This window comes from Pteropus vampyrus, unplaced genomic scaffold (assembly GCF_000151845.1).
Source record: "Pteropus vampyrus isolate Shadow unplaced genomic scaffold, Pvam_2.0 Scaffold3, whole genome shotgun sequence".
Taxonomy (NCBI): domain Eukaryota; kingdom Metazoa; phylum Chordata; class Mammalia; order Chiroptera; family Pteropodidae; genus Pteropus; species Pteropus vampyrus.
The window spans coordinates 16,534,426-16,550,815 of record NW_011888784.1 but is presented as its reverse complement, the minus strand read 5'-3'; the positions used below and the strand labels follow the sequence as shown (position 1 = coordinate 16,550,815).

General features: G+C 32.6%; 1 protein-coding gene across 1 annotated transcript in view; it reads right to left on the bottom strand.

The window, feature by feature from the left end:
- The window catches only part of CCDC178 (coiled-coil domain containing 178), a 359,971-nt gene that overhangs the window by 110,108 nt on the left and 233,473 nt on the right, over positions 1 to 16,390 (bottom strand). Inside the window, exon 18 of the mRNA XM_011362530.2 lies at positions 15,168 to 15,317. Coding sequence (XP_011360832.1) covers positions 15,168 to 15,317 — 150 coding nt within the window. The remainder of the gene's footprint in view (positions 1 to 15,167; positions 15,318 to 16,390) is intronic.

Here is a 16,390-nt window from a genome sequence, read left to right as displayed (position 1 = left end):
CATGAATTACATTGGAGATGAGGCAAGTGTGTGGTTAGAATGAGAAAATAAAGCCCAACCAGACCCTCACGAAATGGTTTTATTTTGTTTAAAGTAAATAAAGTAAATTATTTTGTTTAAAGTAAGATCATATGCGTAGATGTTCAAATAGATGACCAAATAAAAGTGATATTTTATATGACCTATAAATTGTAGATCAATACTGTTGATGCATTTCTTTACAGACATTCAAGATTTGCCATGCTGAACATCTATAGAGAATTATATCAGAATATTATGCCTCAATTTAGTGGAATTCTCTAATTCAAATCACATATCAGTGGGGGATTTTACCCAGATCTCTCTTGGAAAAGTAATTCAGAGACATTATCACTTTGGAAACAATATTTTTAGTGTAAAGTTGATTAGATTTATCTTGCTTTGATTTTGTTGCTATGAAATAGTTAAGGAAATGATGGTAGATGTAAATCTCCAAGCATGTGATCATAAGGTAAAAGTAATGAAATAAATTCAAGGGTAAAGGAAGATTAAAAAAAAAAAAAAGAAGTCTACTAGCTGGTACCTTATGTATGGACACTGTCCATATCTTTTCATCTTTTTTATCCCCCCCATCTAGCGCAGAAGATACTCTAAAATGAAGTAATAAAGATCAAGACAATGGCCATTAGAAATGTAATTTTATAATGACATGGTTAGCTTTTTAACTGGCAAAAAAACACATAAGAAACATGATCTGGCTATGTATTAGAAGGGCAATAAAAACAGCAAGAGACAAAATTTGTTAAATTCAGAAATCCATATGGTATTAAAGATGAAGGAAAACTGCTTTAATTTAAATTAATTCTGATTAATAAAGACAAATGCAAAAGAAAACATGGCACAAATTTATAGAAACACAGTGCAAAGATAGAACAGGAGTTATTATCAACGAAGCCCCTATATATGGGCATAAATCATCAGATCAATTAGGAAAGAGGATTAGAAAATAAACAGCTATACTGAAAGATGGAGAAGAAAAATTGTATTTGCTCCATCAATATTTGTTTAATTATAGTGAATTATTGAATGAAGAGGTTTATACAGTGATCGGCAAACAGGCTGGAGTTAAATGACTTCTTCACCACTGCCTTTTAGGAGAAAGTATTTGAAAATTGTTGATCAGAGTAAAATAGTCATGGTCACGGTAGAAGGAGAGAATGAGTTAGCATGTAGACATTTAATTCAAAACCAAAAAGAGCTGTTTATATATAAAAATTACAAGAATAGGAAAAACAGCTTTCTGTATAAAAATCAAGGAGTCTTTGCAATATATTAAGGGCTTTTAAATTTTTAAATAAAAATAATTTGGAAAAGTAAAAATATTTATGTTTCTTTAAAGAGGTAAAGACTTGGTTCCTTGGTTGCCTGGGAAGATACCAGAAGAAGTAATCAATCAAATTTTAATCACCTGGAAAAGTGTGGGTTCTATGAAACACTAACATGGTTTTCTGAATAGCAAATCATGCCAGACCCATTTAATCTTGTTCTGTGATAGCATTACAGGCCACAGAGACAAGGAAAAATGATAGTGACAATCTATCTTATTTTCAGGAGGTCTTGAAATCTGCTCTTTGTCACATTTTCATTGATAAACTTGGAAAAATATGACCTTAACCACATTAGTTTTAGGTGGGTAGATGCACAACATGCTTGAGTGTTCAATTAAAGGATAACTGAAGTTTCTATTTCAAGTTGCACTAATATTCTGATGTAGCTCCCAGGAACTGGTCCTGGGGGTCATCTAGTCAACTGCTATTAGATGACCTGCATGAGTAATTTAGTGTGCTCACCAACTCTCTAGGTAATTATAAATTTATTTAGTTATTCTAAGTAGGAGATAAAAATCGAAAGGATGAAATAATATAAACACACAAAACAGATACCTGGAAGATATTTATCTTATTAGAATATTAATCAACAATGTGATGCTACTATGAAAATTGCCAGCATTCCATAGGAAAGTCTTAAAAGAAGTAAAACGTACAAGGACTTAAAACAAACAAACAAACAAACAAACGAAAACCCTTTGGCCTTTTCTTTGTTTTAGTTAATCACAAACAGGATACTTGTTTCCACTTTTAGTCACTAATACAATACTTTTTAATGAATTCAAAAGATAAAATTTGCAAATGTTCTGCCTTGTGTATGTATTACATTTGTAATCAGAGGATTCAAGCTACATTTGAAAACATGGTTAAAAAGCAAGCAAACACAAATAATTTAGAAAAAATATGAGAATATCCCCCCAAAAGTGTTTCTAGCAATAAAAGAAATTGAAGATGATACCCATAAGGAATTAAAAAATGAAAAGAGTTATTTTGCCCGTGGTTAACAAACATTTATGGAGATATACTATGTGATAGCCCCTATATCTATTTCTAGCCATATATCTAGCCACATAATCTTCACAGTACCTATCTACAGTGAAATAGGAAAGAAACTGGAGGAAACAGGCTGGCTGGGTGACTTTCCCAGGGTCTTATCAGAGACAGAATTCATACTCGAATTTGTATTGACTTTAGATATCCCTAACTGAAAGATTAAAATGTGTATTTCTTAAGTGTATACATGGCATCACCATAGAAAAATAAAATAATTTGAAATTTATAAATATATATTTTTAAGAATGCTGTAGGCTTTTTCCTATTCTTTCTTTTAACATGATTCAGACTGTCATGTATAGTAGACCTTAGTCTTGTATGAAGATAGCATAATTCCTATAAAGGGAAGATGGCAAACCCTCATGACAATAACTGAACTCACATTCTGTAATGATAATTATATCTATTTTAAGTAAGCAAAGCAAATGAACTATAATAACAAGAATTTATAGTAGGTGCTGGAGATGTTTGGGACTTTATCTATTCTGGATTTTTCTAGATTTTTCTTCTGGGTGTCCTACATTTTCAAAATCCCATTATATTTACTTTGAAATTTCCACTTCTTGATTTAAGGCACTTATTAATTATCTTTTATTTTATAATAAAAAGTGTTATATGTTTGTGATGAAATAATAAATGTTTGTCATAAAAATAAGATAGACAAATTAAGGAATGAGGAAGAGAGTGAAAATCATCCACAGCCTCAGTACTGGAATATGGTTTTCTAGATAGATCAAAAGAAATAAATGTAATAAAATCTAATATATATGAGAGTACAAATTAGGAATCATATAGTACCCACTGAATTATAAGCTTCATTTTTCGATTAAATATGTACCATGGCTATTTACAACTTTCTTTTTAAAGACTATATAATATTCCATTGTATACCAAGCCTATTATATACTTATATAATCTATATTACTGTATGTTGAATATGCCGGTTTTTCCTTTTTATAAGTAGTGCTATAATCGAAGTCACTATACATATACCTTTGCAGAATTTGTCAGATTATTTTCTTATAAATTCCCAGAACTAGAAATGCTGTCAGTGGGTATGCATAAACATTTTGTTACATACCCCACTGGGAACGATCATTTAGTAATTGAAAAAATATTTGCCAGGCACTTATCTAGGTGCTGGAGTTATGGTTGTGAATAAGATAATAAGTTTCTCACTTTTATTGAGCTTACATTCAGTTGGCAGAAATAGACCATGAACAAATGAACATAAAATAAAATATCAGATGTTAAGTGCCATGAAGAAAATAAAGTGACATGAAAGTGGGTGGCCAAGGGACAACTTTAGATTAGGGGCTCTAGGAAGGCGTCTATAAGGAGGGGACTTTTAATGTGATAGTTAAATGGTAAGATGAAGCCAGGTATAGGAAACTTCGGGGGAAATGTATATCTGGAAGGATCTAAAACTTCCAGGACCCTATACTGAGAATAAGTCTAGTGGTCAAGGATCAAAAAATACCCAGTAGCTAAAGCCCAGTGGGGTGAGTGAGAGATACGAGGGGGGAAGTGAGTGGATTATGCAGTCTGGGAGGCCAGAACAGGAAATGTGGATTCTGAATATGGTGGTAAATCACTGAATGACTTTAAGTTTTAATTTAATTATGATATGTATATATTAAAGTATACACATCACAAGTATATTGCTCAATGAATTATCCATAAACTGAACACATGCCCCAGATCAGGGAAGAAAACATTATTAGCGTTCCTTAAACCCCCTTTATGTCCTCTTCCAGCCACTACTTCCCAACTTCTCACCAAAGTTAACTACTCTCCTGACTTCTAACAGCACATACATGCACACACACACACACACACACACACACACACACACACACACACACAAGGACACATATATCATACAGTATGTGGTCTCTTTGTCTGGCTTCTTTTGCACAAAGTTAAGCTTATGCAATTCATCCATATTTAGGCATCCTTGATAAAAAAGTGAACTGATTCTATCACTGAGCACTGGAATACCCAAACATTTGTAAATTGAGCAGAATAAGAGTTGTTAATACAAGAGATATAGAATATCCAGTGAGGTGAGAGGAAAAATAGGAGACCATGGTGTTGTGGCCAAGGCGAAAGATGCTTCAAGAACGAGACAGGTTAATAGTGATCAATATTGGTGAGCTATTGAGTAAGATGAGGCCAGATAGACACTATTGGATCTGACATCATGCAAGTTATTCACAAGTGGTACTTCAAAGGAGAAGAAAGTGAGAAGTGATGAGGTAAAGACTGTGACTGTAAACAGAGAACTCATTCTAAGAATTTTAACAAAAATGAAGGGCTCTAGATAATGTGGAATTAAAAGAGGGCTTTTGAGATGGTAAATACTACAGCATGTTTGTATGATTATGAGAATAATCCAGTGGAGAGGGAAAATCTGAGGAAAAAGAAGGATGGGAAAATCAAATGATGGCTATGAAAAGGTGAAAGGGAATGGAATGCAGAGTATAGCGAAGGCTCTTATCTATATTTGGAGCTGAAATATTTCAATTTTAATAGAGAGAAAGGCAGCAACTATAAAGAAGAAGCAGGTAAATTGGTGAATTTCATTATGGACAAATGAGATTACTCAACTTTTATAAATGCCTCTTTTCCCACACACTTCCCTACCGTCACAGAGTACAATCAATCTTATTGATCTTTTAAAAACAGAGTTGAAAACTTGTACCTCATTTTAACTTGCATGGATACCATTTTAGAGAAGTAGAAACATTTCTCTGTTTATCAGTCATCTAGATTTTTAAAACTTGTTGTACTTTGTTGTTTGTTTGCTCATTCGAAAATACCTTTCTGTTTCCATAACGTAAACAATAATCTTCCTAGATTCAGCATTCCAGTGTGTTGCACTTTGTTCTTTAAATTTAGATAAATATTTTTCTGACTGTTTTCTGTCATAAAACATTGAGGATGCGAAGTCTGAAGTCAGTGTGATATTTTTCCATCGCAGGAACTACGTTTTTTCTAAATGATCCTTTCTGGAATTATTTCTCTATCCTTTAAATTTAATATTTGGTGAAGCAGCACTAGAGGGAAGCTATCGCTCTGCCTGGGGGCAGCCCGAGGCTTTGTTTCACACAGACATGCTATGCCCACTCCTGGTGCACAACTGAGACAATGGCTTCAGAGGTGCTGTCCCCAGATGTCCGCGAGGGATGCCTCCGTCTTCGCATCTCTGAGTAAGAAAGAGCTCATCCAAGTTAGTGGATGTTGCTCTTAAGAAGCTGGGTCTTCTAGCCTGATAGGGGATTCACTGTGGCAATCCTTGCCTCAGCCCACATGTTTCCAATATAGGAGGATTTTGAGGAAGGTGGAGTTACCACAATTCCTCTCTCTGCTTACTGTCATGTTCCAGTGCTCTTTTAGGAATGAGAGTTTCTATTTATGAGCACCAGTATCTTTCTTATTTTAATCCCCCAAATCTCCATTGTGTTTGGAAGAAATCTTATTCATACGACATTTTTTCCGCAGCCTATTTTTTCAGCATTGATATTATAATATTCTATTCTTTATAATATTATTTCCTAGCGCACACGTGTGTGTGTGTGTGTGTGTGTGTGTGTGTGTGTGTGTGTGTGTGTAGCTGAAATATTTTAAAAACAGAGTTTTTAAACTCTAGTCATGCTACCGTGTTTCTCAGAATCTCAAGCTTGGTGGCCTATCATTAAATTTCCGCAAAAAGCTTTTCTTCCCTCTTTATTCTTTGCTAAATGCTGACTGCTGCCTAGAACTACTGCTCTCTCTCTTCCTCTTTTTTTTAACATGTATGCCCTGTGTCTTCAGCCTAATTTCTGTTGCATTCCCTATTGGGTTAGGATCATCCGCTTTGGCAAATACATGTTCTGCAGTCTAAGGCAATGGGAGGGGAATTTTAAAAGTCCTTTAGTGGGAAGGTACCTTTCTGCTTCGATCTCTGACCATTAATTGAAACACAAATATCTGTCATGTCCTGTGTAAAACTACAAAATCTCTCCATCAAAAAGTATTTCATTGATAGGCACTGCTTTGTCATACTCATGTCCAGTATCACAGGTGTGTTACAAAGTATGTATAATTGAAATACTTTTACATTTAAAGAGAGACAATGATACATATACCAATATGGATAATAGATTGGGCAGGATAGAAAAAAAGAATACAAGAGAATCTGTGAAGTAGCAGAAAGTCCATAGTGTTGAGTCCAAAGGGCCTGGGTTTGAATCCCAACACTCACTCGTTCCCATTTACAGTGTGGCCTCGAGTTACAACAAAGCACCTGTTATGGGTTTTATTGTGTCCCTTTCCCCCAGCTTCATATGTTGAAGTCCTCAGGACCTTGGAATGTGACTGTAATTAAAATAGGATCTTTACAGAGATTATTAAGCTAAAAATGAGGTCATTAGGATGATCCCTAATATTCCCAGTTGTTTAATAGGGTTTTTATAAATTAAACAATAATCATATAAGAATAATGAATGATATTTGTAACAATTTATGATATGGTGGCTGCAGCATTCAATACTTTATACCTGTTGTAAATGCATAGCATGGTAACTGCCACATAAGAGGTATGTTATAATAACTATTTTATTTTCTCTTACACTTCAATGATGAGATGCTAAAGTGAATACATACTGCAATGAAGGAGAAGAGATGTGAAGATATAGAGTTATCTCATAAAAAGGGAGAAGAAACTAACATATTGTAGAGAGAAGAAAATCATATCAAAGGCTCCCAACAGCACAGAGTAGCTGACTCAGAGGTAGTAAGGGACCACCAATCTGTGACTAGTGCCCAGGGTGAATGGAAAAGAACACGTTTTCTTGTACAGTACTTTGTACTTGTACTTTGCCAGAACTGTCACAATGTGTCTAAGCTTTTGTTTTCATGAGATCCTATAGTTTGCATAGTGTCTTTGCTATAATTGCCTTAATGATATTAATAGTAAGAATGAAAAAAGGTTGTCATGAAGTCATACATAGTACTATGTTGACTGTTTTTTTATTTCCTTTTTAGCTTTTGGAGTAACTGACACATTATTGCAGCAAAACATATGTAGGGTCAATTCATGCTGAATAGTTATTAGAAACCATGATAACAAAAGTCATTACACTGCAGTTCAGTTTTGACAGTAAAATTTCTGCAACATTATCACAAATCCTCATGCATTAGTGCAATGATCCTTACTATAGTTTCATATTAGAATCAAAAGATTGCTGTAGCATGCTTGATACAAAAAGTCAAGCAAGCCCAATTCTTTTCTGCTTTTACAGATAACATTTTTGCTCTCTTTCTGTGTACATCATGCAGATAGCAGCTTTGTTTCATATACTTTTCTCAATAACCTATGAGTACATTGAATATATCTTTCTTTAAAATGAGAACTTTTTCCTTGAAAGACCATACAATTCCAATTACCAGCAAAAAAGGAAATAATTTTAAAATGATTTTACATCTGACACAACTTCACAAAATTCTAAAACTATATTATTCAGTGCATTATTATCTTTCCTTTTCTCAGATAATGTGTTGTCTGTGTGTGTACCTTTTATTTTTTAGGCAATGATTTATGATTGAATAATACAACATTTAAAAAAAGGAAGTCTGTCATATTCAGTATTACTTTGATAGAAAGGCTGTAAGAGTTACCCTTCAGCTGACAAAAGGAAAAGAAATTTAATTCCTATCAATCCATAATATTTTTCTGTAGTCACTTATTAACAAATACTTAAAGGGTCAGATTTAACAGGTAAAATGTTTATATATTTTTGAGGTAGTGTTGATTTACTCAGGTCTATTTCAAGAAAACAGAATAAAGATGACTTGTGAACTTGTGTAGTAAATTAGTGAAGAACCTCAAAAAACTGAGCAACTCCTTCCTCAGTAGGAAAGTCATGTTTATACAGGTACACACAGTATGTGGATAAATAGAGCACATTTCACTTTGTACAAAATACGTTCTCTGGACATAAGGATATAAATAAAATCCCGTTTAGTGTCGTAACTGAAGTAATTGTGTATTCTTTGGAATTGCTTTAAAATTGCGATGTGAGGATGCCATATTCCACCAAATTAAAATATTGAGTATTGTTATGGCATGTGTTGTTTTTATTGTCATCTCCAACTTTTTCAAAATTTTATAGATTTCTTCATGAAGATTCTAACAACATATTTCATGTTAGGGTTATTTCTAGGAAGTTTTTGGTTGTTATAGCTGTTGTGAATGGGATCTTTTTATAAATACATATGTCCTAATTGGCGTTTTTTTTAGTATCAGATTTGGATATAACTCTAACTAATCTATGTGTCATAGCTAAGTCTCTCCCTCATGCCTTCTCATATATGTGTGTATATATGTAATTTCCTATTCTGTAACCTTCTGTCAGCTGTATCTGGCCAATGAGTTGTTGGCCTATTGCTCTATTCCTTCAGCACCTTCATGCTTTTCTAACTGATTATCATAATGTCACTGCTACCCTATACTTCTGTCCTCTTTCCCCATAATTCACCCCATATTCTCACACTGCATCAACTATTTAATACTTTATTATAGACTAGAAGATATTTTACATTAGCATAGCCACACCAAGATTTGGTACAAGAAGCAAAGGACATATATTTATTTAGAAGACAATGATAATTTACCAGAAGGTTGGGGGGAGGGGAGCAGGGTCAAATATGTGGTGACAAAAAGAAATCTAACTATGGGCAGTGAATACACAATGCAATATATGTATGCCTTACTATTGAATTGTACACCTGAGAGTTACTGGATTTCATTAACCAATGTCACCATAATAAAAATTAAAAGACAAATTAATTTAAAAAAAGGAAAAATGAGAAAAAAGATGATGATATCAATAGTCATATCCTCTATATCCAAAATATACAGTTTATGAGAAAACTAATCTAGATGCTTTGTATTTAAAGTATAATTTTATGTTCCATGGGGTTGTTGAGGAAATTAAATAAGATTACATATAAAAGCTTTCAAAGTGCCTAGCACACAGTAAGTAAGTGCTTTATAAATGTTAAATATTACCATATATTTTTACAATCCTGCTAGGGAGACATTAATATTCCTATTTTTCAGAGGCTCGGAGGGATTAAATTTTCCATAGATATTCCTCTCCACCTTTATGAAAAATAAAATTCCAAAGAATGAACAAATGACCTAAAGAAAACATTTAGTACATTAATATGCATTTTCCACATTAATATTTTTGTTAATAAGTGATTACAGGATATAGCTCTGTAGATTAAGGGAAAGATGATTACAGGATCAGTTTTCCCAAATGTTTATGTCATTGTGATGTATATGTGTAGTTCAAAACTAAAAAAATCATTATACTGATTCTCTCACTGAATTGCAAATCAACTGCAGTTGTAAGTCATGCATTAGACAAGCCTAAGTAGAAAATATACATATCATAGGAGGTGCATACAATGAACATTTTACTAGGTTTATTGTAATCTTTAAATGGTTTTTGAGTGATAAAAACTACTATTTCATTTTATAGCTATAGTATGGCATTTAAAAAGTCAGGGTTCTGAATCTGTATGGATTCTAAAGAACATAACCTATTTATTTGAAAATATTCTGTTTTTCTAGAAATTTACAGGTAATATAAAGAACACTTTATTTACTTCTTTGTTATTAAAGTTATATGTAAGGAAAATTTCCAGAATGTTAATTTGTAACATGAAAATTTCTCCTATTCTATGTAGAATAATATTTTCCAAGGTTTAAGCCACTAAATACTAAGTCTGTTAGTTTTAAATAGATATCTTAAGAGAGGGTTCCAGGGACATAAGGAAATTCAGGATTAATAGAGTTAACAGTATTCTTAAAATAGATTATCTCAGAATCTTTAATATGCAAATGAAGTTTAAGTCTTTAAAAAGGAGATATAGGATACAGTGTGCCATATATATGTATATATGCATGTAAGTCAAACATGTATATATGTATCTATCTCCCTATGTTTAATTTCTTTATATATATTAAGGTTTCTTAACCTTAGCTCTGCTGACATTTAGGACTGAAAAATTTTTTGGTATGTGTATGTGAGAGGGCTGTCCTGTGCATTGTAGTATTTTTAGCAGCATCCCTGGACTCTACCCATTATGTACCAGGAGCACCCCTCCCAATCTCAACCACACGCAGGTGTGATAACCAAAAATGTCTCCACGCATTACTTGATATCCAGATATCCTTTGGAGACAAAATAGCCCTTGGTGGTGAATCACTGATTTTATGATTATATATATATATATATCCATATATATATTAATTTGCATGTAAATATTTATATATAAGTACACCAGAGAAAGAGGACAGTAGTAATTTAATGGGAGCTTATCTGTCTATGATGTGTGGTAACTCCTTTAGAACAAATGTGTGTGTGTGCTAAGAAAGAAATGCAGAGATATTGACAGGGTCTTTAAGTAGCTGTCGTAGGCAAAAACTATTTTAAAAATTATGGTTTTCCTAGCAAAGAAATAAATTTCTATCTATATTGACACAACCACACAAAATCACCACTTGAAGCTTAATTTTAACATATGCAAGATAACAAGCAATACGATACTTATAAAAACCCTCATATAAATGAAAACTAAAACAGTTTTCATAGTTCTTTAGGAAAAGAATTTTGTTTATTGCTAGAATTTACTTTGCCTCACCAGATCAATCAATATAAAGTGAGTATTAAAGGAAATTCATGTTTGGAAACTGAAAGAGGAGAGAGAAAAATGCACAAATGAAACCTATGGATAATACAATATTTTTGAGAATCTAAGATGGAAACTGTGTACATTGAGACCTGAGTGGTGCAGATTAAATAGCAAAAATTCACGATTCTTTCCTTGGTCAGGTGAAGAGAGGATATTGTTGGGCTCTGATTCTGTGCTCTATTCCAGGGAAGAATCCCTTGGACTCTGGGGATCACAGCCTTCAACATGGAAGCTGAGATGAGGTGGCATATTGCTGTACCCTTTATCATATCTTTGTCAGTACAACAGATGATTAAGAGTTTCTCGAAAATTAAATAAATGAATTGTGTATGAATTCTGTGAGGCCCAGAAGTGTCCTGTAGAACTCTAGAGTAGTCCCCTGATTCATGTCCCTACGTGAGTCCTTCACAAGCCCAGGTCGCTTAAAGATATGCTCCAATTTGAGCATATCCATAATAGTTTCTCTTAATACTTCTCAGCTATTGGCTTACTCAAACCTTTGAAAAATATCACAGCACATGCTCATCTAGTCTTTTGGAGAGCATATTTAAACTAAATTAAGACAACTGTGTCCTAGGCCAACTTTTAATTAACTGTATATGCCATAAATCACTGAGCCACTCTGGCCTAAGGTTCCTCATCTGTAAAATAAACTTTTAAAGAGACAGGTAAAATTTCTAAAGGAGCTCTTAGTTCAAAAGCTTTACAATTTTAGAGTTGTGAAACCTACCTATAATCCCTATGGAAATTAAATAGCTTCTAATTAAATAGGTAGTCCTTTCCCTACCAGAAAATCATGGCTTCGGTGAGATAAAATTACAAAAACAATTAGTGAATCAAAGAATCTGATTCAGTTGGACACTAGAGACATAAAGCATAATTTATATGGTTTTTACGTGCTTTATAAAACCTGATAAGACATGTATAGGATTGTTTAATAAGTTATGGTAGAGAGGTAGTGTTACGGTTATGAAATAGGTTGGATATAAGAAAGTCCTGAGTTTGATTCCCATCTCAGTATCCCACTACTTGGATGACCTTGTGACACCCTCAATCTCAGTTACATAACATATATTGGAGATGCTGTTGCTGATTAATAATAATAATAATAATAATAATAATAATAATAAAACGATGATGATGGAAAATTTCCCAAGATTACCAAAGAACATTACAAAGATAATGTTTATAAATTGCATAGCAGAGATACTTGGTTCACATAAGTGCTTGTTAAGCACTGACTGATTCTGTAATAATTTGTATTCCCGATTTTGCAAGTACCAAGAATTGGAGTAGGCAAAGTTAAGGTTTACAAGTGGTTTACAAAAGAAATAAAGATATATTTTAACCTGTTTTGGAAGGGATCTTGTTTTCAGTCAACAGAACACATCAACATTTGTATACTTATTTAGCTTACCTTTCTTTGCAGGACTGAAGAACTTGATATAGCAGTTAAAACAAATACATGGTGATTTGATGAATATGTTCACAGATTTTTTAAAAAAATTATGAAAAGTACCTTTGAAAGTTTTTAATTAAAATGATGAAAATGTCTATTTTCACACTAATGTACAGTCTGTTTTCAGATATTTTTTTCCTCTTCAGTGTTATTCTAAATTTTGAGATCTGAGAAGTTTTAGACTGGATTCTATTCTATTATTACCCATGTACAAGGCAAATAAGAATTTTGCACAATCATTTTTTTGTTTGTTTCTGATTTTTAAAGGGGGAAACATGTATCACTGCAAATTTTTAAAGTACCAGAAAGTACCAAGAAACACATTCAAAAGAAGCATAGTTTGACCACCAAGAGTCATACTATAACATTTAACATTTGAGACATCTGTATGTAAAATTGTGTTAAGAAAGAGAACATTATTATATTTTATATTTAATTTGTTTTACTCCTCTATTAAGCTTTCTTTGTTACTCTTGGCCTAAAAACAGGGAAGTACAAAAATGTATAATTTGTATAGTGCGAATAACACTCCCTGAGAAGCACAGTAATTAAAATATAATTATTTAACATGCCAAAAGGAATGCATGTTAAAAGCACGGAAATTATTCTAAAACAGGAAAGAGATACTCAAAATTCCTAAAAGTGAAATTCTTTTTATCTGACAAGGTAATTCAATAAGGGAATCAGGGGCTGAATGGTGCTTTTGTGTACCTAACAGTAAACTGGTCAAAAGACTAAAAACCTATATATATATAGGCAATGCTACAATATCAAGGAAATAGACTAAAATATTAAAGGGTTTCCTGAGTTTTGATGGCCAAATTCCATCCTGTAAGCAGGGCATTAGAAGCTAATGACATACGATTTCTCACTGACAGATTTAACGGCATCAATAAGGCCTCTCTGTCCATTGCAGCAAATTGATCCTACATGACACTGACAAGGGCAGCCTGCACTTAATGACCTCCATCGCTGAAGGATGGAAATGAAAAATGATTGGAGGTACAAATAAATCTCTGAAAGTTTCCCTGAAACAGGTGTGCTGAAAGTGATTCGTGTGAGGGATCGTCACAAACATAAAACCCTACTGTCTGTTCACACCAGGGTTCCACTCCTTGGATAGTGAATCAAATTGGCTTTAAATCCAAAAAGGACATCAAGACAATTTCATTCTTACTATGGAAATACTATGGTAGAAATCTCTATTAAAGGCATGAGTTTTTCACTATTAGATACCTAATATACATGTATATTATATTTCTTTGAATCCTGCGCAATGGTTTGAGGACACTAAGATTTTGTTATATAGTTGTATTCTCGATTCTTTACCAAACACATTTATTTCTTGATCTACCATGATCTTGCTACTAACCTCAATACAAATTTTTAAGAGAAAAATATACACTCTCTTTCCAAATATATTCAGGAGCATTAACTCCCATAAAAAGGAGATGGATGAAGAGCATAGGGGAGTTTAAAAGCAGCATACCAGATGAATGTAATAGTTACTTACAGTTGCATAGTATCCCTTTATTTTCAAAGTAACTATGGATGTATCTGTTTTATTCCTTATCAATATTATTCTGAGGTAGATCTTATTCTACAGATGAGAAAACTGAGGTCGAAAAGGGTTAATTACTTGCCAAAATCACTGAGCTAGTATTGGTAAAGCTTGCACTCAAATGTTGGCCTTCCGTCTTCCTAATATTCCATAGTAATGAGGGATAAATATTGTACTGGAATTCTAAGCTCTTAATTTATAGTACAGTAATTTGGGTGACAATGACAGGAGAAAGGATCCATAAGCAGTCTACTGATTTTTATGGCTAGATGAATTGTTAAAAAATGATATGCCTCTATTTTTAAATTTAAATTCTGGGAAGAAACACAGATTCAAAGGGAAATAATTTTCCTTGTCCATGAGTGCCTGGAGAAGAATAGAGAGGAAGTGGGTACATCTGAATATTCTAGTAATAAAGCTTTCTCCTTCCTTTTTTATTCTGGTATATTGTGTGTTTTACTTTTCCACTTTTATTACTGCAGATTTTACAAAATACATTAGAATTCCCAGTGATATCCAGCAACCAGAGATGGTCAACTATTTCTCCAAATTTCTAATTAAGCCCAATATTTAATAAGAAAATAGTAACCAAAATTTGAAGCCCATACATCATGAGGAAGATTTAGAGGTATCTCATAGAAAGTTACCTGTAAATACAATTGAAATTTAAAGTCTATGATTAAATACGCAAATCTATGAACTATAAAATTTGGTATTCCAGGTCATAATAATTAAAAGTAACTTAGTATAAAATAGTGGATGAGAAACTAAGTTTTTTCATTTCTTAAATATCCTTTCAAAAATTAGATTTCAAAGTGTCAATAAAGTATACAAAAAACGTTACAAAAAGAGAACATGCTATTTGGTGGCATATAAAGGACCACAATTAGATCGAAGACCAAATGACTGAACACTTACTACTTTTTAGAATATAATTTCAAGTAAATCATTATTTTCTTAAAAAAATAAGGAAACCTACCTGTTTCTTATCTCTAATTGAAGCATCAAGTGATAACTGTTTATCATATAGATTGAAATAATTGTCTTTTTCTGTTAAGAAAGTCGTCTGTAATTTCTGATACTCTTGAGCTAAACGTAGATTTTCTTCTAATGAAACAACTTGTAGTTTCTAGAAGATAAATACATATATTTAATTAATTTTAATTTGAATTTTTACATCATTTGAATTATCTAAATATATTATATTATATATTGTAGAAAAATAATAAAACCAAAAAATGCTTTCTTTGACAACAACATGCTCCTTGGATTTAATATATAATTTTCTTTCTTGATGCAGTTTTTTTTGAACATTGATTCATCAGAGTCTAACTTTTGTTCCTCTCTTTTCCAGACTTCCTTAGATAGTATTTTAGGAAGTCCTGGAAGTCTCCACTCAGCATCCTAGGAGCCTTCTTCCAGCTTCCCACCCCTTTTCCTTTCTTTAAGCCCCAGTACTTGAGTAGATAGAAGATATTTGGGAGCATAGAATCTTATTTACAAAGGGTCAGAGTGGTGACAGTCACACAAAACACCCAAAACAGAGAGAGGGAAAGAGTAAAAGACAAGGTTCAAGGAAATCAACACTTATAAGCATCCAGAGAGATCTATTATTTATTATTAACATATTTCGGCTATATTAAAGGTTAAATCTGCTTTTGTGAGCAGTTGAGAACTTTGTAACACCTTCCCATGGCTAAATAAATATATGTTAAATCTAATACAAACCACTTAAAATATAACTTTTGCAACATTACCCATTGTCAAATTGGGGGCTACATGTCATTTTAAATTAGGGATATGAATTCAGTTTAGTTGCTGATTCTTTTTACCTTTCTAGCACAGAAGATTTTCTCTCTCCTTCAAAAATATGGAATTTATCAACTACCTTAAATATTTTCAAACCTGCTTCTCTAGTAATTCCTCTTATGAGAATTTATTCTAAGCAAAAAGCTTTATTCATTACATTATTTATAGCAGTGAAAAATTTTCAAAACACTTCAATGCAGATTAGTCATGATGATAATAATGATGATTAAATAACTAGATATAAAAATAAGCATTGTGAAGCAATTAAAAGATGTGATTGCCATTACATCAAACCTTCAGTATAAATTGTTAAAAATATATACTGTGGTATGAGAATGTGCATAGAGGAAATGTAATTCAGCAGAAAATTGCCTGTACAAATAATTTTTTATT